The following is a 23076-nucleotide window of genomic DNA, read 5'->3' on the forward strand; positions in this document are numbered from 1 at the left end:
GAAAAGTACTTCTGAATACGAAACTCAATTATTCTACCTCTCCCCTTTCAAGTCATTATACTGCAGAAAATGGCCTCAAAATGGCCTCAGATCCTAGAAACTGTAGAAAGGACAAAGGCAGCATAACAAAAACCATTTCATTTCAAATTACAATTTATGATTACAGCTCATTTATATTTACAGTACAATATAAAAGAAAAACACCAATGGCATTTCACACAGTCGAGGGTACGCCCAGAGAAAACCAATGCCCACATAGGGACAGTAGTTAAAACATGTAAAAACAAAAATTTAGTACAAAAACAAGGTCATACAGGGATCGTTGACATTAGGGCTCTGCTACCCAACCACGACATTATACGGCAGGTTTGGGCCTGTGTTTTCCCCCATAAAATAACTAGGGTATGGGTATCACTAAATTGATCACTAACATTTTTTAAGCTGGGTCACTTGCTCGTGCTCTGCTGAGCATTAGTCATATCAGACTAAAGTCATAACATTGTGTCAGACATGCTTCAACCGCAAATAAAGACCGAAGAGATTTATTTCACAGAAAATAAAATGTTCCTTGAGTTTGAGTATAGAGTGACAAAAGTACTTAAGCTTCTCTGCTCAATGATCAAGACATGTTAAGTGGAGCTGCTGCTGTGGATATTCACAGAGTGCATGTAGAGCCAGCTGAGACTGAGTGACAGATAGAAATAGCTAATGGATATAGTAACAGAGGAAGTTACTTCTGATTTCGGGTAGGGCCGGGCTTTAAATTTGGAAGCAGCAATCGGGCCTGGGTAGGGTAAAGGCCTGAAAGGACCTAGCTTAAAATTCATACCCGTGCAGGGCTCTAGTTGAGATGTCACAACCGTATGATCATAAGACTAGCCCCTTATGATTATCCATTTGTGGCCATTCTGGACAGATTAACAAAACAAAAAATATTATACTCGGTTCTTGCCCAGCCTGCTGCCTCTTCAGCACCTGCTGCATCTGTAGGATAAATATCTGCAGGCACTCATCCTGACCCTCACAATCTATGGTCCTTTCATTGTCCATAAGCTCTTCACTCCGCTTCTGCATCCTTCTTCTTCTTCTTCTTTTTCTTCTTGGCACTCCCGCCCACCTGCGCATAAGGAGATTTGTTATTCTTGGGGTAAATGTTGAAAGCAATTCAAAGTTCTAAGTGAAAATTCTCTCTGCAGTTTAAGTGCATGTTGGCTGTAGCGACTTGCTAACAAAGTAGATGTGGAGAATGTAAGGAACCAACATGACCGGATGCTCACATGCTCGAAAGACTCACACCCCCAATAATGTAGCAGACTGACTCCCTCTGAAGCCACAGGCAGGTTGGAAAGGGATAACTGTCTGCACTAGTAGGCATGACACATTATTAACTCACTGTACATTACCAGTATAGTTACTGAGAAACTACAGCTGAAAAACATGAGATCAGTATGTCCCTTGCCACAACCAGAATTTCTCTAGCCACAAGGTTATACAGCTGTCCAGTCTGGCCAGCAGCAGACACCCACCTCTCCTTCTGTCTCTGCTGCTGGCTCCGCCTCCTCTGCTGCTGTCTCCTCTAGTTTTTGCTTTTTTCCCTTCTTTTTCTTCTTCTCCTTCTTGGGGACTTCTGCCGAAGGAGTGGAAGGTGCAGAGGCTGCCGCAGCATCACTATCGCTGTCTTCCCTCTTCCTCTGAAAGATTGAGAAATTGTAATTTAGTCCATCTCATGAGCTTAATTTATGTGGAATAAACTGCTTATTTTTCATGTGCCAATACCACAGGAAGTTGGGGGCACCTTAATTGGCGACAACGGGGTCGTGGTAATGACTGGAGCGGAATTAGTGGAAGGTGTCAAACACATGGTTTCCAGGTTTTTGATGCCATTCCATTCTGCCATTATTATGAGCCGTTCTCCCCTCAGCAGCCTCCTGTGGCCATCAATACCAGAGTATAAACTTATGTTAGCATACCTTTGCGTCCCCATTGCCGGTTTCTTCAGCCTTGGGCTTGGACGCACTGAAAATGAGAAGGCAACATGTCTCACTGTTTCAGACGCATTCCTTATTTAATTTACAAATGCACCTACACCCACAAACTAGTCATCAAGTTCCTTACAAGTTGGGAAATAATAGCTATGCATGTTCACACAGTTCAGCTGCCAGACATGCAGAATGGATGACCAGACCTCTGCTGAGCTATGAGAGTTGATGTTGCAGACTGACTCCCTCAGAGACCACGGGGCAGACCAGAAAGGGATAACCGTCTGCTGACTAGAATCAGAACATGTAGGTTTCAACACCACTGCTCCATCAAGCGCCTATTAGACTGGCTTCACACCTGTAATCTACGTAGCCATCCTTCCAGTCTGATGGAGTGCTGTCGTTGGCTTTGCCGCGTTTGTCCAGCAGACCCTTCTGGATCATCATCTTCTTCTGGCTGGCCTGTTCATTACAAATCAGAATCTTACTAGTAAGAAGAATAACAATGTGCACTAAAAGCACAAAGTTGTAAAATGGGAAGACTTCCAAAAGCTTGCACAAGAGGTGATACCTTGGGCCCCAAGCCCCACTTGCGGGGGTAGGTGTCGCGTTCCATGATGACCCTCTTGATCTTGGCCACGACACCGTGGTCACACGTGGAGATCACTGCAGTAGTCATGAGGGCAGTAGCTGAAAAATCAAAGGGGGGAAACTTGAGACACGAACATAAAACATGTATATGGAGAATGTGGTTTTTCAAAGCCATCAGTCAAGGGTGATAGATAATAGGTCATCTTTGCACAAAGCGCTAATGCCGCCTATGAGATCATCATGTGGCCGTTTGAAAAACCTCCCAATCGCTTTGCAGAACAGCATATTTCTATTGCTCACCTATACAAATGGCCTCTCCTTTGGTCGTTATCACCACAATATCTTGGTTCATCTCGATGCCATCCTCATATCGTAGGACACCAGGCAACATTATCTTCGCTCCATAGCAGATCGCATTCACCTGGGGAGCAAATAAACCACACAGTTTATTTAAAGACATGTTCAGTCCTCTAAACAAGGTCAGTTTGAAAATAACACCCAGACTATCAATTAAAAGGCCGAAATCAATAACTCACTGCACTGTCTTTCATGACCAAACGTTTGTGCGACACCAGAAGCTTCTCCAGTGGGTAGATGACTCTGCGCAGGTACGTCTCGTCCTTGTTGTGGTCATACTGCCACTGAGCATCCAGCACATCGTGCATGGTCACCAGGTTGTCCTGCAGAGAACAAGTTCCAACATTGAATGAGTCTACAATACACGACACAAACAGAACACAGGCCTAAATATCATTTCCATAACATGTTGGCTAGAGTGGAATCAAGTGGCTGGGCATGTCTACTTCCTACTAGAGCCACTATGCCATTTCTGTGCCAATGAATAATTACCAGGACTGGGGAGAGGCCCAGAGCTGAACTCAACACTTTGGACTTCAATTTAACCACTGACAAAACACAGCCAAAGGATTGAGAAAGAGGTGACTCACCCTCTCTCCCAGAACACCAGAGCGAACTCTCCTCAGCTCCTGCATCTGACCACCAACACCCAGGAGGAGCCCCAGGTGGACACACAGGGTCCTGATGTAAGTCCCAGCCTCACAGCTCACCCAGAAAATACCTGCAACAAGCACGGGTAGTTTATTGTCTCTATGCTAGCAGCTTCTAGTTTAATGATATTGAATTGTAATTTCATGTATTAAAAGTACTGCATTCCCCCCCGAGCATGAGAAAATAATGCATTAGATTCCGTACCCAATCTCCTCTCTGGGTCGTACTCAATGAGTTTGCTTTCATAAACGGTCCTAACTCTCAACTGGCGCTTAACGGCTGCGATGAGAGGTGGTCGCTGGAACAAAGCACCTGTGAGGGTTTCAATTCCCTAAAAATAAAATAAAAAGAAGCGTTGGATTAACCATGATCTCCCACAACACAGGTATATCACCCATTTCCTTTCTAATGTGTGATCAGGTGTGTCAACTCGTCTTGGTTATCGCAGGGCCCTCCAGTCCTGCCCCCGTCTCTAGCATGAGCTGCCCCAGTAGAACACTGAGGTGGCAGAGTGGAGCCAGGGACACAGCAGACACTCATGGCTAAAACAGACATGAGCACCACAGAGAAAGCAGGACCCTAGCAAGCACTCAGAGAATGGATAAACACGTTCATCATCTCACATCCATGTCAAAAACCTTCATATGAAAAAGTACAATTTTACAGTTACATTTAAATGCTGAGCCATGCTAAGATAAGACAAACTCTATTAACAAGTTAACTTACCCTAGCAAGTGTGTGCTCATTCTCAATAGCATTGTGCAGCCGAACAATTCCCACATACTCTTTGCCTGAAACAGACGGCAGAAGAGTAGTAAGGAGTGGCCAATCTTAATGTGTTTACATAACCAGCAGGAGGTAAACAGTCAGAGCAGGAAGGGGTTGGGTTTACAAGGTGACTCACCTGCACTCTGCTGGGACTTGACCAGTCGTGTGGCTCTGTCCACACACACAATGAGGCAGCCTGTCACCTTGGGGTCCAGGGTGCCACTGTGGCCAGTCTTCTCCACTCGCAGGATACGTCGGATCCAGGCCACCACCTCATGAGAGGAGGGATTTGCAGGCTTGTCCAAGTTGATGAAGCCTGTCCTGCACATCACATGGATTGACATGGGGTTAGAGAAGAGGAGCAAAATGAAATCACAGACAAGACATCAATACTTTCAAATGCATCCATGTAGAGCCATCAGACAAGGGTGATAGATAAGAAGTCATCTTTGCACTTAGTGCTAGTGCAATCTATTTACATTCATCATTTGGCTTCATAAAAAATTTGACACCGAAGAAAATAATTAAGGCCCAAGGGTTACCGAACATAATCCTGAATGTTCCTCTTCAAAGGGTTCGAGCCATTTGGCAAAGGTGTGTAGTGAGCTGTCCTGATGTTGAGTTTGTCAAAATTCTGCAAAACAATGAGTTAGAATTAAACAAACTAATTGTAGTTACAAATAACTAAATGTAACCGTAAAGGGACGTGCATGTGATCAGGAGTTTACGCTCGTCTTAGTTGTAGCCGGGCCCTTGACACATGCACCAGCACACCTGCCCCCAACAGTTACCCCAGTAGAACACTGGGGACAAAAGCATAGAGTCAGGCCGCTGAACCCCCCGAGTCAAGAACAGACATAGGAGGCTGCAATGCCAGGGCCCAGCAGCACTCAGCGAATGGATAAACAAGTTCATCACTTCAGATACAGCATCCTGCTTCTACAGATAGATGACAAGCACAAAGAAAACTCACTTTCAACAGCAATGGCCACTGAGATGTGTCCAGGCTGGCAACCTTGGACTCTGGTTTGATGAGGAAATCACCACTCTCCTGAATATCCTGTAAAAATATATATATATTTAGGAAAATGTACACCACCATTTTCATACCATTTGAATCTACAACAGTGAGAAGCTTTTAGCCAATTGGAGCATAACACTTATAATAAGGACTTACCCCAACTTCATCATCAGTAACTGTCTTTTCCTTCTTCTTCTTCTGTTTTTTGGCAGAGTTCACTTGAAAGCAAAAACAAAGGGATACACATGTTACTACCCACTACATTTTTCGTTCCATGGCATGACGTTTATCTACAGGGGGGGGGGATCCCCCGTTTTCAGAGGTGGTGGTTGATAACTAGGTTAGATCTCACCTCCATACGCATACTATTATTGTGAGCTATTTCAGACAACAAAGAAATCGTTATATAACGAGTAAGAATTATCCGTAGTTCCAAGTCATCCATCATTGGAAGCCCACATTGGATTTGGTAAGGCGCACCCACGTGGCCGACAAGGCCTGCACGTGGTAAAAAAAAAAAAATCGGCCTTTACTGCCAATTTTACCAAACGAGGTATTATGCCAGCGGTCACAGCAACTTGTATATCTACAAACAGCCACATAACTCTGATATGCCAAATTAACTAGCTAGTTAACTGGAAATAGTTTATATTAATCTACTTGCAACTTACTACGGTTAACTACTTATTACGACTTGCTAAGCTAACTAAAGTTAGCTGGCCATTTTGCTGACAAAATTCGGCAAGGTTGCAAAACCATCTGGGAGCATACGCAGGTAAATACATATGCCATAGACCTAGCTAGTTGGATAATCACACGGTTTACACTAGATCAGCAAAGGCTATTGCGAACGTGGCCGCCTATTTGATCATGCCTCCATGTTGAGAGTGCTGCTAAAAACATGTAACCATTTCCAAGTAAATAAACATCGTAACTAGCTACACATCCTTCACACACCTCACATTGCATAGCACTTGTAGCTAGCTATATAAATAGTAACGTTAGGCAATGCAAAGACTGGCTGCAGACCACTTACTTTCAACGTCCGCCATCTTCGGTGTGCAATGAGACTGAGGGGTACACGTGTGTTGAATGCGCATGACTTTTCAGGAAAAAGCGCTACCTCCCAACCAAGCAACGCGATAGTTCATTCTAGAATCACCAGAACGAAAAAAATATATATAGATATTTATTTCACCTTTATTTAACCAGGTAGGCAAGTTGAGAACAAGTTCTCATTTGCAATTGCGACCTGGCCAAGATAAAGCAAAGCAGTTCGACATACATACATACAACAACACAGAGTTACACATGGAGTAAAACAAAGAAACAGTCAATAATACAGTAGAAAAATAAGTCTATAAACAATGTGAGCAAGTGAGGTGAGATAAGGGAGGTGAAGGCAAAAAAAAAGGCCGTGGTGGCGAAGTAAATACAATATAGCAAGTAGATTTGCAGATTTGCAAATGGTAGATGGTAGATTTGCAGTGGAAGAATGTGCTAAGTAGAGATAGAAATAATGGGGTGCAAAGGAGCAAAATAAATACAGTAGGGAAAGAGGTAGTTGTTTGGGCTAAATTATAGATGGGCTATGTACAGGTGCAGTAATATGTGAGCTGCTCTGACAGCTGGTGCTTAAAGCTAGTGAGGGAGATAAGTGTTTCCAGTATCAGAGATTTTTGTAGTTCGTTCCAGTCATTGGCAGCAGAGAACTGGAAGGAGAGGCGGCCAAAGGAAGAATTGGTTTTGGGGGTGACCAGAGAGATATACCTGCTGGAGCGCGTGCTACAGGTGGGTGCTGCTATGGTCACCAGCGAGCTGAGATAAGGGGGGACTTTACCTAGCAGGGTCTTGTAGATAACCTGTAGCCAGTGGGTTTGGCGACAAGTATGAAGCGAGGGCCAGCCAACGAGAGCGTACATGTCGCAGTGGTGGGTAGTATATGGGGCTTTGGTGACAAAACGGATGGCACTGTGAAAGACTGCATCCAATTTATTGAGTAGGGTATTGGAGGCTATTTTGTAAATGACATCACCAAAGTCGAGGATTGGTAGGATGGTCCGTTTTACAGGCAAGGCCGTATTCATTGACCAGGCAAGGCAATAATTTGAGAAACCAAGGCTGTCGAGTCTGCCGATGAGGATGTGGTGATTGACAGAGTCGAAAGCCTTGGCCAGGTCAATGAATACGGCTGCACAGTATTGTTTCTTATCGATGGCGGTTAAGATATCGTTTAGGACCTTGAGCGTGGCTGAGGTGCACCCATGACCAGCTCTGAAACCAGATTGCATAGCGGAGAAGGTATGGTGGGATTCGAAATGACCGGTAATCTGTTTGTTGACTTGGCTTTCGAAGACCTTAGAAAGGCAGGGTAGGATAGATATAGGTCTGTAGCAGTTTGGGTCAAGAGTGTGCCCCCCTTTGAAAAGGGGGATGGCCGCAGCTGCTTTCCAATCTTTGGGAATCTCAGACGACACGAAAGAGAGGTTGAACAGGCTAGTAATAGGGGTGGCAACAATTTCAGCAGAAAATTTTAGAAAGAAAGGGTCCAGATTATCTAGTCCGGCTGATTTGTAGGGGTCCAGATTTTGCAGCTCTTTCAGAACATCAGCTGACTGGATTTGGGAGAAGGAGAAATGGGGAAGGCTTGGGCGAGTAGCTATGCAGTGCTGTTGACCGTTTCTGACCGTTTGAGCAGACACATGCACATTTGTGGCCTGCTGGAGGTCATTTTGCAGGGCTCTGGCAGTGCACCTCCTTGCGGAGGTAGCAGTCCTGCTGCTGGGTTGTTGCCCTCCTACGGCCTCCTCCACGTCTCCTGATGTACTGGCCTGTCTCCTGGTAGCGCCTCCATGCTCTGGACACTACGCTGACAGACACAGCAAACCTTTTTGCCACAGCTCGCATTGATGTGCCATCCTGGATGAACTGCACTACCTGAGCCACTTGTGTGGGTTGTAGACTGTCTCATGCTACCACTAGAGTGAAAGCACCGCCAGCATTCAAAAGTGACCAAAACATCAGCCAGGAAGCATAGGAACTGAGAAGTGGTCTGTGGTCACCACCTGCAGAACCATTCCTTTATTGGGGGTGTCTTGCTAATTGCCTATAATTTCCACCTTTTGTCTATTCCATTTGCACAACAGCATGTGAAATTTATTGTCAATCAGTGTTGCTTCCTAAGTGGACAGTTTGATTTCACAGAAGTGTGATTGACTTGGAGTTACATTGTGTTGTTTAAGTGTTCCCTTTATTTTTTTGAGCAGTGTATAAAAGAATGCATGACACTCATAAAAAAATAACTAATCTGTATTTTCCTTTGATGCTGGACACATTTTAATGCATGTCAGTCTGTCTGTGCAAGACAAAAAAAAGCCACCCAATAGAAATCAAATCAAATTTTATTTGTCACATATACATGGTTTGCAGATGTTAATGCGAGTGTAGCGAAATGCTTGTGCTTCTAGTTCCGACAATGCAGTAATAACCAACGAGTAATCTAACCTAACAATTTCACAACAACTACCTTATACACACAAGTGTAAAGGGATGAAGAATATGTACATACAAATATATGAATGAGTGATGGTACAGAACGGCATAGGCAAGATGCAGTAGATGGGTTCGAGTACAGTAAATACATATGAGTTGAGTAATGTAGGGTATGTAAACATTATATTAAGTGGCATTGTTTAAAGTGGCTAGTGATACAGTATGTTGGCAGCAGCCACTCAATGTTAGTGGTGGCTGTTTAACAGTCTGATGGCCTTGAGATAGAAGCTGTTTTTCAGTCTCTCGGTCCCTACTTTGTTGCACCTGTACTGACCTCGCCTTCTGGATGATAGCGGGGTGACCAGGCAGTGGCTCGGGTGGTTGTTGTCCTTGATGATCTTTATGGCCTTCCTGCGACATCGGGTGTTGTAGGTGTCCTGGAGGGCAGGTAGTTTGCCCCGGTGATGCGTTGTGCAGAACTCACTACCCTCTGGAGAGCCTTACGGTTGTGGGCGGAGCAGTTGCCGTACCAGGCGGTGATAGAGCCCGACAGGATTGTGCATCTGTAAAAGTTTGTGAGTGCTTTTGGTGACAAGCCGAATTTCTTCAGCCTCCTGAGGTTGAAGAGGCACTGCTGCGCCTTCTTCACCACTCTGTCTGTGTGGGTGGACCAATTCAGTTTGTCCATGATGTGTACGCCGAGGAACTTAAATCTTACTACCCTCTCCACTACTGTCCAGTCGATGTGGATAGGGGGGTGCTCCCTCTGCTGTTTCCTGAAGTCCACGATCATCTCCTTTGTTTTGTTGACGTTGAGTGTGAGGTTATTTTCCTGACACCACACTCCGAGGGCCCTCACCTCCTCCCTGTAGGTCGTCTCGTAGTTGTTGGTAATCAAGCCTACCACTGTAGTGTCGTCTGCAAACTTGATGATTGAGTTGGAGGCGTGCATAGTCACGCAGTCGTGGGTGAACAGGGAGTACAGGAGAGGGCTGAGAACGCACCCTTGTGGGGCCCCAGTGTTGAGGTTCAGCGGGGTGGAGATGTTGTTACCTACCCTCACCACCTGGGGGCGGCCCGTCAGGAAGTCCAGTACCCAGTTGCACAGGGAGGGGTCGAGACACAGGGTCTCGAGATTGATGACGAGTTTGGAGGGTACTATGGTGTTAAATGCTGTAGTCGATGAACAGCATTCTCACATACGTATTCCTCTTGTCCAGATGGGTTAGGGCAGTGTGCAGTGTGGTTGCGATTGCGTCGTCTGTGGACCTATTGGGGCGGTAAGCAAATTGGAGTGGGTCTAGGGTGTCAGGTAGGGTGGAGGTGATATGGTCCTTGACTAGTCTCTCAAAGCACTTCATGATGACAGAAGTGAGTGCTACGGGGCGGTAGTCATTTAGCTCAGTTACCTTAGCTTTTTTGGGAACAGGAACAATGGTGGCCCTCTTGAAGCATGTGGGAACAGCAGACTGGGATAAAGGTTGATTATTCAATCAAATCAAGAAAAAAGGTATTGAGAAAGGCAAAAGTTCCTAAATACATGAATCAAAAATTAAATATCTGGTAAAAGTGCTATGTAGTGATTGAGACATACTAAAATATTTTAAGATTAGAAACTAACCCCTAAAACAAAGCCAATATGTTAAACACCTCAATATGTTAAGTTCCAGTTCAAAAGATGATTGTTGTTCTAACAAGAGCATATGCATGCATAATGCAGATCACAGTCCATGTTCTTGACTTAAACACTTAAATAGTCAAAGACTCCAGTCACCCATAGACTGTTCTCTATGCTACCGCACGGCAAACGGTACTGGAACGCCAAGTCTAGGATCAAAAGGCTCCTTAACAGCTTCTACACCCAAGCCATAAGACTGCTGAACAATTAATCAAATGGCCACCCAGACTATTTACATTGACCACCACCCCCCCTTTGTTTTTACACTGCTGCTACTCACTGTTAGTTATCTATGCAGAGTCACTTTACAAATTACCTCGACTAACCTGTACCCCCACACGTTGACCCGGTACCGGTTCTCCCTGTACATAGCCTCGTTGTTGTTATGTAAATATCTTGTGTTACTTTTTTATTTCATTTTTTTTATTTTATTTAGTAAATATTTTCTAAACTCTATTTCTTGAACTGCATTGTTGGTTAAGGGCTTGTTGTATTCGGCACCTGTGATTTTTTTGTTTGTTGATTTGATAATATTGTATTCTGAAGAAGCAGGGCTGCAGCTTTTATCTCCAAAATACTGGAGCTTTTGGCTGGAAGTGTTGGAGACTCTTCTTCACTCAGGCCTGCAGACCCAGGGAGCGGGCAGTGTTCAAGGCGTCGTCTCTGGTCAGGTAGCAGCCACACAGTTGCCGCAGGCCTGTGAAGGACTCCCGACCATGCATGACACGCCAGTTATCAATGAAGAGAACCTACCAGAAAAAGAGGGAACATACTGTATTGTTTGTGTATGATTTTGTAGGACTTTACCCATCCCCTGAAACCCAATCCTGGTTTCAGAATGTCCCCACCCCCCTCTTATATCAACATGTAGTGATTAATCTTTTCTGTCTAGATCAATGAAAAGGCATCTCTTTTTCTTTACCTTTCCAGGCTTCAGTTTGACCCACAACTCATTCTCTGGCTTCCTCATCTCTGTGGTCAACTCTCTGTGAGCCACATACCATCGCTTGACAACGTCATGGGGGATAGTGTTTATGACTGCCCGGTCGTAGTTATTGTATCTGTGAGAGAGGCGACCAAGCAGGAGGTGATACCATATTAATCCTCAATATCAGATTAAATATTCATAACATTGATCTCAAAGGATCTAGCTCTGGATTAACAAGTGTTACGCTGTATGCACTATTCTTTTTATTATGAGCAACAGATCCTGAGCTTTCCACAAACCCACCGAAGGGACTTAATTCATATTGATGGGTGTAGCATTTCTCAAATGTGTACAACATTGTGAATTAATAGCTAACAAATACTGGTTAGAGGTTGTATGGCCTATGATGACAATGGAAGATATGTTTAAAGCAAGATATTCAGGGAGACATTCACATCTCAAATGAAAACAGACTGGTCATACCGGATCATGAACACCTCATTGTTCCAGGGATACACGTTGAGCACAGGGCCAATGCCTATCATGTGGTTGCGGTGGTCGCTGACATTTTCAATGTACTCATGCTTGATAGGCACCCGTGCTAGCAGCTCAAAGTTGTCAGGTGTCTTCTGGAGCACTTGGTCTGCAGAATAGAATCCATCCACGAGCAGTGTTCTTCCTCCCGTTCCCTCATGTTTAAGGCAATGGAACACTTGGATCCTGTAATTCAAAGTCAATGGCATCAAAGTAAGTCACATGATGTCATGAAATGCCCAATAGATGGCGTATTGCCCTGTCATTTCATGGGACACCAAGGTGGAGTCTATCACAGTATATCTTGTTTTATCAAGATTCAAGAAATCTGTGCCATAGCAATGTGCATCTGGCTTGCATCTTATCAGTTAAGAAAGCCATAAACCGGTGATGAAACAGTGTCAAACTGCAGCTTCCAAAAGGAATGGCCTGTTTCACAATGCTGAACCTGTTGTTACAACTGTCCATTTTACTAACAATATATATTCCATTTAGCAGACGCTTTTATCCTAAGCGACTTACAGTCATGCGTGCATACATTTAAAGTATGGGTGGTCCCGGGAATCGAACCCACTAACCTGGCGTAGCAAGCGCCATGCTCTCCCAACTCAGCTACAGAGGACCACATCATTGTAATCACCGAACACAATAACCTACATAGATGTCTAAAGTGTCTGCAACTGAAGAGGAATCTCAACCTAACCAAGATACAGATCAGCATGTGTGCTGCCGTGCTAAATTGACCTGCCATGATAACTCAAACAATTAACACCCATTCGTGTGTGAACATCTTCTGAATACGTACCCACAAGGCTCCTGGAAGTATGAGGTGTCTGTGTGACGGTCTAGGGCCAGATTGGTGTAGGCAGTGTCTCCTCGGGAGAAATCTGAAGTGAAGTTCCACATCTTGCCATACATAGTCTCCCTAATAGGAAACAGGAATGAAAACATAAAGTACAGTCTGCCGTCTCAAAAATAATATTGACATTATACAAGAACAATTCAAACAGGTTTATAATGGAAACTTTACTCCAAATAGTTATCTTTTGTTTCTTTGGGGTGTCAGAGATGGGATTAGTGTTCAGAAGATGTTCACACACGAATGGGTGTTAATTGTTTGAGTTATCATGGCAGGTCAATTTAGCACGGCAGCACACATGCTGATCTGTATCTTGGTTAGGTTGAGATTCCTCTTCAGTTGCAGACACTTTAGACATCTATGTAGGTTATTGTGTTCGGTGATTACAATGATGTGGTCCTCTGTAGCTGAGTTGGGAGAGCATGGCGCTTGCTACGCCAGGTTAGTGGGTTCGATTCCCGGGACCACCCATACTTTAAATGTATGCACGCATGACTGTAAGTCGCTTAGGATAAAAGCGTCTGCTAAATGGAATATATATTGTTAGTAAAATGGACAGTTGTAACAACAGGTTCAGCATTGTGAAACAGGCCATTCCTTTTGGAAGCTGCAGTTTGACACTGTTTCATCACCGGTTTATGGCTTTTTTAACTGATAAGATGCAAGCCAGATGCACATTGCTATGGCACAGATTTCTTGAATCTTGATAAAACAAGATATACTGTGATAGACTCCACCTTGGTTCAGGCATTGGAAACTTAAACCACACCACCTATGGAGTCCTTTATGAACCTGGTGGATTAATGAGAAGGCAGTACCACTACTCTTCTCCTCTTTGACAAATCCACACTCCATTCTAAGTGCTGAGAAAAGTTTGTTGTGCATGTTCACTTGGCAAAAGTATCAAGGGCTTGTTGTTAAGGAAACCAACATCTTCCCTGTAGCAGGTAGCCTAGTGGTTACAGCGTTGGGCTAGTAACCGAAACGTAGGCTAGATTGAATCCCTGAACTGACAAATTAAAAATCTGTCATTCTGCCCCTGAACAATGCAGTTAACCCACTGTTCCTAGGCCATCATTGTAAATAATAATTTGTTCTTAACTGACTTGCCTAGTTAAACAAAGGTCAAATAAATTTGTTTAAAAAAGCACTGTTGCTTTGTAACAAGCATTGTAACAAGCTAACACATTAAATAATCTCCCATTCTAAAACCATTTCTGTTTGTATGTATTGTGGTGGGTGGTATGCAGCTACGTTTAAGACCCCTGAACACCCCCTTCTCATTCCCTAAGAGGCCAGTACCTGATGAGGCTGACTCTCTGGGTAACCGTCTCTGTGGCCTCAACAGTTGGTGGGACACCCTCCACAAAAGCAATGCCATACAGCAGAAAGTTTCTGAGGAACTTCTTCAGTTCATCATCACAGGTCATAAACTTGTCCCAATTGGCAGAGGGCACCTTGGCATTGGCATAGATGTCAGAGTTCCAGATGATGCGTGGCTGCATGGCACTCTGCTTCTGTCCCTCATAGCTGTTCTGAGCCAGCCAACTCAGGTTGTACTTTGTCACATGACCATCGGGCCCTGAGGTACACAAATCAAAGACAATTCCTTCTAATATACATCCAATAACTGTTCAAAAGAATGATGAGTAGGAATAGGTGCATATATCACAGTGCTGCCAAAAAGAAAATGGGCTGAAATAAAAAACATGACTGGCAATGAACTTAGAGTTTTTGACGACATCAAACAGACCTAGATATACGACCTCAAATGAAATGACTGATTGCAACCAGAGTAAAGGATTTAATGGTTACAGTGTAAAATAAATCATATGGTAGCAATGTCTGCCGTGTCTACAGTATGTCATTATAGCCTTTTACAAGAGGCAAAGGTCTCCCTGAACAATGCAGTAACTATCTCAGGTTTGGCAGTGGTCAAGTTCCAGGCTACTTCACAATGTGGGCTTCTCTTAGTTGAGAAAAGCAATCTTCAAACCAAGACTTACATGTGAGGAAGAGATTCTCATCATCCACCCTGGTGTTGGCAGGACATATGTTCAGCTCCACATGTGATGTATCTAGGTTCCTCTGGTTGGTCTTGCTGTTGTAGCAGGAGGCAGAGCGGCAATGATCCCGTAGCCACACATAGTCAAAGTGCATCACAAGTCCTCCATAGCTGAGCTCTGAAGATTCAAATGTTAGATTTAAGTAAATATTAGCGTATAATATGGAAACTGGCCTAGTCAAGTGTCAGGTCCAGACACTGTTCTAACCAATATACCAGATTAAAGTCCAACATTGGAACGAGTACACCCCCATTCTCATTGACAGGGCTGTAATGGAGCAGGTTGAGAGCTTCAAGTTCCTTGGTGTCCACATCACCAACAAACTAGAATGGTCCAAACACACCAAGACAGTCGTGAAGAGGGCACGACAAAGCCTATTCCCTCTCAGGAAACTAAAAAGATTTGGCATGGGTCCTGAGATCCGCAAAAGGTTCTACAGCTGCAACATCGAGAGCATCCTGACTGGTTGCATCACTGCCTGGTACGGCAATTGCTCGGCCTCTGACCGCAAGGCACTACAGAGGGTAGTGCGTACGGCCCAGTACATCACTGGGGCTAAGCTGCCTGCCATCCAGGACCTCTACATCAGGCGGTGTCAGAGGAAGGACCTAAAAATTGTCAAAGACCCCAGCCACCCCAGTCATAGACTGTTCTCTCTACTACCGCATGGCAAGCGGTACCAGAGTGCCAAGTCTAGGAGAAAAAGGCTTCTCAACAGTTTTTACCCCCAAGCCATAAGACTTCTAAACAGGTAATCAAATGACTACCCGGACTATTTGCATTGTTTGCCACCCCCCCAACCCCTCTTTACGCTACTGCTACTCTCTGTTCATCATATATGCATCGTCACTTTAACCATATCTACATGTACATATTACCTCAAATCAGCCTGACTTACCGGTGTCTGTATGTAGCCTCACTACTTTTATAGCCTCGCTACTGTATATAGCCTCGCTACTGTTTTTCACTGTCTTTTTACTGTTGTTTTTATTTCTTTACTTACCTATTGTTCACCTAATACCTTTTTTGCACTATTGGTTAGAGCCTGTAAGTAAGCATTTCACTGTAAGGTCTACACCGGTTGTATTCGGCGCATGTGACAAATAAACTTTGATTTGAAAGTCCAACATTGGTTCTCAAGTAACACGAGGCTGAAAAGACATGGCATGGGCTCTCAGATCCTCAAAAGTTTCTGCATCTGCACCATTGAGAGCATTTTGACTGGCTGCATCAGCACTTGGTATGACAACTTGGCAAGGCGCTACAGAGGGTAGGTGCTACCCAGTACATCAAATCAAATGTATTTATATAGCCCTTCGTACATCAGCTGATATCTCAAAGTGCTGTACAGAAACCCAGCCTAAAACCCCAAACCGCAAGCAATGCAGGTGTAGAAGCACGGTGGCTAGGAAAAACTCCCTAGAAAGGCCAAAACCTAGGAAGAAACCTAGAGAGGAACCAGGCTATGGGGGGGGGGGGGCAGTCCTCTTCTGGCTGTGCCGGGTGGAGATTATAACAGAACATGGCCAGGATGTTCAAATGTTCATAAATGACCAGCATGGTCAAATAATAATAATCACAGAAGGTGCAGCAAGTCAGCACCTCAGGAGTAAATGTCAGTTGGCTTTTCATAGCCGATCATTAAGAGTATCTCTACCGCTCCTGCGGTCTCTAGAGAGTTGAAAACAGCAGGTCTGGGACAGGTAGCACGTCCGTTGAACAGGTCAGGGTTCCATAGCCGCAGGCAGAACAGTTGAAACTGGAGCAGCAGCCCGGCCAGGTGGACTGGGGACAGCAAGGAGTCATCATGCCAGGTAGTCCTGACACATGGTCCTAGGGCTCAGGTCCTCCGAGAGAGATAAAGAAAGAGAGAAGGAGAGAATTAGAGAGAGCTTACTTAAATTCACACAGGACACCGGATAAGACAGGAGAAATACTCCAGATATAACAAACTGACCCTAGCCCCCCAACACAAACTACTGCAGCATAAATACTGGAGGCTGGGACAGGAGTGGTCAGGAGACACTGTGGTCCCATCCGATGATACCCCCGGACAGGGCCAAACAGGAAGGATATAACCCCACCCACTTTGCCAAAGCACAGCCCCCACACCACTAGAGGGATATCTTCAACCACCAACTTTCCATCCTGAGACAAGGCCGAGTATAGCCCACAAAGATCTCCGCCACGGCACAAACCAAGGGGCCAACTATACATCACTGTAGCTGAGCTCCATGCCATCCAGACCCACTGGTATAGAGGCCATCATAGGCTGTTCTCTTTGTAATCGCACGACAAGCGGTAGAGATGCACCAAGTCTGGACCAACAGGACCCTAAACAGCATCTACTCCCAAGCCATACGACTACATTGACCCCTTTTCGAACAACCTTTTTTGACTCATCACATATACTGCTGCTACTGTTTACTATCTGTCACTTTATTCTTAGTTATACTGAACACAAATATATACCTCAACATGTAAAGTGTTGGTCCCATGTTTTATGAGCTGAAATAAAAGATCCCAGAAATGTTCCATACTCAAAAAAAACGTATTTCTCTGAAATGTAGTGCATACATTTGTTTACATCCCTGTTAGTGAGAATTTCTCCTTTGCCAAGATAATCCATCTACCTGCCAGGTGTGGCATATTAAGAAGCTGATTAAACAGAATGATCATTACACAGGTGCACCTTGTGCTGGGGACAATAAAAGGCCACTAAAATGTGCAGTTTTGTCACAACAATGGCACAGATGTCTCAAGTTTTGAGGGAGCGTGCAATCAGCCTGATGACTGCAGGAATGTCCACCAGAACTGTTGCCAGATAATTTAATGTTAATTTCTCTACCATAAGCCGTCTTCAACGTCATTTTGAGAATTTGCAGCACGTCCAACCGGCCTCACAGCCGCAGATCATGTGTAACCGCGCCAGCCCAGGACCGCCACATCTGGCTTCTTCACCTGCAGGATCGTCTGAGACCAGCCACCCGGACAGCTGGTGAAACTGAGTAGTATTTCTGTATGAAATAAAGCCCTTTTGTGGGGAAAAAAACTCAACCTGATTGGCTGGGCCTGGTTCCCCTGTGGGTGGGCCTGGCTCCCCTGTAAATGGGCCTGGCTCCCAAGTGGGTGGCCTATGCCCTCCTAGGCCCACCCATTGCTGCATCCCTGTCCAATCATGTGAAATCCATAGATTAGGGCCTAATTTATTTATATGGACTGATTTTCTTATATAAACTAACTCCATAAAATCATTGCGTTTATATTTTTGTTCAGTATATATGTATTTATCTACCCCTACGTCGTACCCCTGGTATATAGCCAAGTTATCGTTACTCATTGTGTATCTATTACGACGTGTTTTACTTTTTTATTATTTCTTTCTCTCTGCATTGTAACATGCTGACCAGACACGTCGCGTGAGCGAGCGTCACAAAATAAATTTTGAAATCCATGTTATTCAATTATTGCACCCACACTGCTTGCGCGCGCCAACAACCGTCTGCGATGCCAAGAGCTAAAATATGACTCATTTATATTTCTGACGCAGATCCCACTGCAAGTCCTGCCTCTCCCATCTCCTCATTGGTTTATAGAAACAGGTACCCACGTGCCATCTCCTCATTTGTTATACCCACATGGGTGATTGAAAGACAAACTGTTTTGCCGGTCGTCTTGGTAATACTATGAAAGTTTAGATGCGATCACCATAGACAGATGACTACAAACGATTCGGTTGGCCGTTTTATGTGTGGATTAATTGTCGAGTAGAGGACCTTGTGCATTTCAGATAAAATAACAACTCAATGTTTTTATCCCAGGACAAATTAGCTAGCAACAGCAAGTTAACTAAATAGGACAAATTAGCTAGCAAGTGCAAGCTAACTAGCTAAATTGCCATACATGTTTAATGCTTTTCGACCTGTCCCCAAATTAATGTCATTGGTTGAGAGTTTGTTTTGATATTTTAACCTGCGTGTCGTGATCTCGTTTGGTGTAGGGGGACAAAATAAATGTATGCACGATAGCGCACGCGCGCAGCCGGTTTGGGTTCCGTGTTAGGAAGGGCCCGTAAGCACTTTCACTGATAGTCCACACCTGTTGTTTACGAAGTACGTGACGAATAAAATTGTATTTGATATGAACAAATTGAACTTCAATAACAAACACATGGGAAGCTAGAGCGAATTAAATGCCAAATAATCATAGCCTTTGGTAAAGGGAAGCGCAGATAAAAAACAATTGTCAAGACACTCACCAAGGCATTCTTCCTGAAGTTGCCAGTGACAACTCGTCGACTGTGGAGCAGCAGTATACTGCCAATACCTCACTTCATTCTGGGTCCGTATGAGTCGGGAGACCAAAGGAGCCTGTGTTTTCGAAATGGGTTGCAAATCGCCATGTAAACGGAAAAACACCCGAGCCAAAGACATTATCTGTTGATGTAGGAAAAAGGAAACTGCTCTTGATAGTATCACCGATATTTAATAAGCTTACGTATCGGCCACACCGCCTTCATCAGAGCTTTAGTGATAAAAAATAAATAAATTGCACCCTTATGTAGACATGGCCCCACCCACATCCTTTCTACACATCGAAGGGGGTTGGAGGCAAAGGAAAAACAAATAAGTGCTACCAAATATAACAATATGAATATTAATATAAATATTACAAAAGTGTATATATAAGGCGTATTGAACACGTCTGTAAAATCTCAATGAGGACATAGTAAGTTTTCATTAGTCACTGGGTACATCGTACGAAAAACGTCAGAATAATCTACAAGAGACACATATTTCATGTTCAAATTCACAACATAACATAGATAGGCATTTCATCATTAAGTCCTTTAGGAAATAATGTCTGGAGGGTGAAAATCCAAAAACATTCTCTTTTACTCAGAGTATTATTAATATCTCCTCCCCTGTCTGATATCTTAACTTTCTCTATGCCACAAAATCTAAAGGTGGAAATGTCATGCTTCAGGTCATTGAAATGTACAGCGACTGGATAATCCCTGTCGTTTCTCCTGATTGAACTTTTATGTTCACTAATTCTCTGTTTGAGAGAGCGGGTGGTTTTATCGACATAAGAGAGCCCACATGGACATGTAATAATGTAAATAACATGGGTGGTGGAACACGTAATAATGTCATTTATTTGGAACCGTTTTCCTGTGTGTGGGTGGCAGAAATATTCACATTTCATCATATTGTTGCACTGTGCGCATCCTCTGCATTTATAGTTACCATTTGGTAGAGGGCGTAAAAGAGTTTGGCTAATTTTCTTTTGTGGCTGGCAGTTGGCATGAACCAATTTATCGCGTAAATTGCGACCTCTCCTTTACACAATACGTGGTAGATATTTAAAATTCAGCCGGCAAAGCTGGGTCCGATGATAAAATATGCCAGTGTTTCTTGACCACAGCTCCCACTTTTCGCGAATTCAAAGTATATGTAGTTGTGAACATTACGGAGTGTTCTTTGGCTTTAGCGGGTCTTTTTTGTAGCAGTTCATCTCGTGTTTTTTCCAATGCCAAATTATGAGCTTCATCCACACATTGTGACGAATAGCCTCTTATTAGAAACCTAATGCGCATCTCCGCTGCTTTTTCTAGATAATCCTCTGTGGAGTGGCATATACGGCGCAGTCTAAAAAAAAAAGGCTTCTTGGAAGTCCTCTTTTTAATGGCTCAGGGTGGAAGCTGTCACCCTGTAATAGGATTTGTGTCCGTTTCTTTTCTATACAGAGTTGTAAACAGGGTTCCATTTGATTTCTCAATCCACATATCGAGATAATGAACACGTTGAGTGTCACGTTCAATAGTGAATTTGAGATTAGGGTCAATGTCATTGAGTAGTGCCATAAAATCTGACAGTTCTTCTTCAGTTCCTTCCCATATACAAAAAATGTCGTCAATATATCGATACCACTTCAGGACTTTATTCAAAAATGGATTCTCGTTTTCATTATTAACAAAACGTTCTTCAAAAAGACCCCTCAATAACAAACACATGGGAAGCTAGAGCGAATTAAATGCCAAATAATCATAGCCTTTGTTAAACGGAAGCGCAGATAAAAAACAATTGTCAAGACACTCACCAAGGCATTCTTCCTGAAGTTGCCAGTGACAACTCGTCGACTGTGGAGCAGCAGTATACTGCCAATACCTCACTTCATTCTGGGTCCGTATGAGTCGGGAGACCAAAGGAGCCTGTGTTTTCGATATGGGTTGCAAATAGCCATGTAAACGAAAAAACACCCGAGCCAAAAACATTATCTGTTGATGTAAAATTGGTTTAGATGGAACACTGGACAGGTGCACAATTATATACAGTAGTTGATGTGGATTATTCGCGTCAGAGACTGTCTCCTGCACAAATTATAATTTCCCTGAATTACTTAATTGCTTTGATTGAGAACAAATCAACTCGTATGGTTTGATAATCTGAGTATGCAATGCTCACAGAACAGATCTCGTGTGGATTCCAGTCAACTGTTGATAGCAGCACAGTGACTTGGCTGTAATTCAGATTTCGTGGACCTTCATCCGCTTCGATGAACACCTACAATGACAATCCCGGAGATTAATTATTAAACAAGTTTGCTCCATTTTTCCTAGTAGTTTATAGTTTTTGCTGGCTAGCGTTGCAGTATTGTAAACTTTGGCCTCGTACCTTGCTAACATTGACGCTGAGAACTGCTAGTATAGCAGCTATAAAACAGTTTGAGGTCACGTTCCTCTGCCTAGGCATTGCTGTCTCATGCCATATTTTACACCTTGATCACACCGACAGTGTCTTTGTGCAAAATGGTATGCAGCATCATCTGGATGTACAACATACACCTTCTGCTACAATTTCTTTTAAGCCATCTGCGCATACAGCTTTACGCATACGTTCAATAAATCGAACGTATGCACCACACAGAACCCACTGCCAATGCAATGCAAACACAGCGTTCCATTGGAAATGAAAGTACTTTTGGTGAACCAAAATTAATTTTCACTGTCGGTGTGATTGAGGCGTTACAACACCTGGATGGATATTGTACATATCAACTAACCACATATGTTATATCAAACTGTCACTTGATGACTCAGTCAATGACGTGCCATGCAACAATTGGTTGATGCATGCTACGTCTGAGCAGGGGTACGCGACCTAACGCCTCAATCACATCGACAGTGAATTTGCTCAAAATGGGACGCAGTATCATCTGAATATATGTAAAACAAAAGTTCAATATTCACTTTCTGATATCATTTCTGTGAGGCCATCTACGCATACAGTTTGATGCAAACGTTCAGTAGATGAATCCAACTTATGCACCACACCAGTCGAGGCTCTTCAGAGGAGGAAGGGGAGGACCATCCTCCTCACTGAATTTCAGAAAAATGAAAATAGTTAAACATTTAAAAAGTTATCATTTTTAGATAAAACTATACAAAATATAATCACGTCACCAAATAATTGATTAAAACACACTATTTTGCAATGAAGGTCTACAGTAACCTCAACAGCACTCTGTGTGGTAGCACCATGGTGTAGCCGGAGGACAGGTAGTTTCCGTCCTCTTCTGGGTACATTGACTTCAATACAAAACCTAGGAACTTCATGGTTCTCACCCCCTTCCATAGACTTACAAAGTAATTATGACAAATTCCAGAGGATGTCCTCCAACCTATCAGATCTCTTGCAGCATGAACTGACATGTTGTCCACCCAATCAAAGGATCAGAGAATGAATCTAGTACTGAAAGCATAAGTGACAGCTAGCTAGCACTGCAGTACATCAAATGTGGTGAGTAGTTGACTCAAAGAGAGAAAGACAATAATTAAACAGTTTTTAACAAATTCATTTATTCAAAAATGGAGGAGGACGAGAAAGAGAGCTAGCTATATTTCATGTTTTTCTCTTTCACTTATTTAGCTAGCTACCAAATACAGCTAGCTAGTTTAGCCTACTCAAAAACCTGGCTCAAACAGAGGGATGCTATGTTAGCTAGCTGACTATGACTATTCAACACTGAAACTGCATGATTGTAGCGGGTTTACTAATGCATTAGTTCTATTAGCTATGTTGACTATGACGTTACTTTAGCTAATACGGTGAGCTAGCTGCCATGATATGAAGGTTTGGCTTGAAAAGGT

General features: G+C 43.5%; 2 protein-coding genes and 4 non-coding genes across 10 annotated transcripts; all 6 read right to left on the reverse strand.

Moving 5' to 3' along the window:
* Nucleotides 1-135: 135 nt before the first annotated feature.
* On the reverse strand, nucleotides 136-6485 carry LOC139537138 (H/ACA ribonucleoprotein complex subunit DKC1-like). The gene is made up of 15 exons (XM_071338087.1): nucleotides 6404-6485; nucleotides 5524-5585; nucleotides 5320-5406; nucleotides 4889-4980; nucleotides 4483-4667; nucleotides 4305-4369; nucleotides 3783-3909; nucleotides 3518-3648; nucleotides 3107-3250; nucleotides 2871-2991; nucleotides 2551-2669; nucleotides 2338-2441; nucleotides 1971-2016; nucleotides 1527-1691; nucleotides 136-1117 (listed from the first exon to the last, which is right to left on the reverse strand). Exons 1-15 carry the CDS (start codon nucleotides 6465-6467, stop codon nucleotides 1058-1060), a joined length of 1572 nt encoding a protein of 523 aa, XP_071194188.1. The 5' UTR covers nucleotides 6468-6485; the 3' UTR covers nucleotides 136-1057.
* LOC139538091 (small nucleolar RNA SNORD83) lies at nucleotides 2740-2817 on the reverse strand. Its single transcript, XR_011667664.1, has one exon. It is a non-coding gene; the product is annotated as a small nucleolar RNA SNORD83 (small nucleolar RNA).
* On the reverse strand, nucleotides 3991-4201 carry LOC139538103 (small nucleolar RNA SNORD17). The gene has a single exon (XR_011667674.1). It is a non-coding gene; the product is annotated as a small nucleolar RNA SNORD17 (small nucleolar RNA).
* Nucleotides 4760-4839, reverse strand: LOC139538092 (small nucleolar RNA SNORD83). The gene has a single exon (XR_011667665.1). It is a non-coding gene; the product is annotated as a small nucleolar RNA SNORD83 (small nucleolar RNA).
* Nucleotides 5059-5269, reverse strand: LOC139538102 (small nucleolar RNA SNORD17). The gene has a single exon (XR_011667673.1). It is a non-coding gene; the product is annotated as a small nucleolar RNA SNORD17 (small nucleolar RNA).
* A 2265-nt stretch (nucleotides 6486-8750) lies between the features above and the next one.
* Nucleotides 8751-21403, reverse strand: LOC139537141 (trimethyllysine dioxygenase, mitochondrial-like). Of its 5 annotated transcripts, XR_011667471.1 has the most exons (8): nucleotides 19183-19468; nucleotides 14865-15041; nucleotides 14161-14440; nucleotides 12805-12924; nucleotides 11949-12185; nucleotides 11460-11598; nucleotides 10269-11286; nucleotides 8751-10128 (listed from the first exon to the last, which is right to left on the reverse strand). XR_011667471.1 is itself a non-coding variant. In XM_071338095.1 (7 exons), exons 1-7 carry the CDS (start codon nucleotides 21199-21201, stop codon nucleotides 11155-11157), a joined length of 1260 nt encoding a protein of 419 aa, XP_071194196.1. In that variant the 5' UTR covers nucleotides 21202-21403; the 3' UTR covers nucleotides 8751-11154. The 5 variants fall into 5 exon arrangements, 4 of the variants coding, with proteins under 4 accessions (XP_071194196.1, XP_071194193.1, XP_071194195.1 ...); XM_071338095.1 differs by lacking the exon at nucleotides 19183-19468 and adding an exon at nucleotides 21027-21403 and having other exon boundaries at nucleotides 8751-11286; XM_071338092.1 differs by having other exon boundaries at nucleotides 8751-11286.
* Nucleotides 21404-23076: the final 1673 nt, after the last annotated feature.

Source organism: Salvelinus alpinus, chromosome 13 (genome assembly GCF_045679555.1).
Source record: "Salvelinus alpinus chromosome 13, SLU_Salpinus.1, whole genome shotgun sequence".
NCBI lineage: Eukaryota > Metazoa > Chordata > Actinopteri > Salmoniformes > Salmonidae > Salvelinus > Salvelinus alpinus.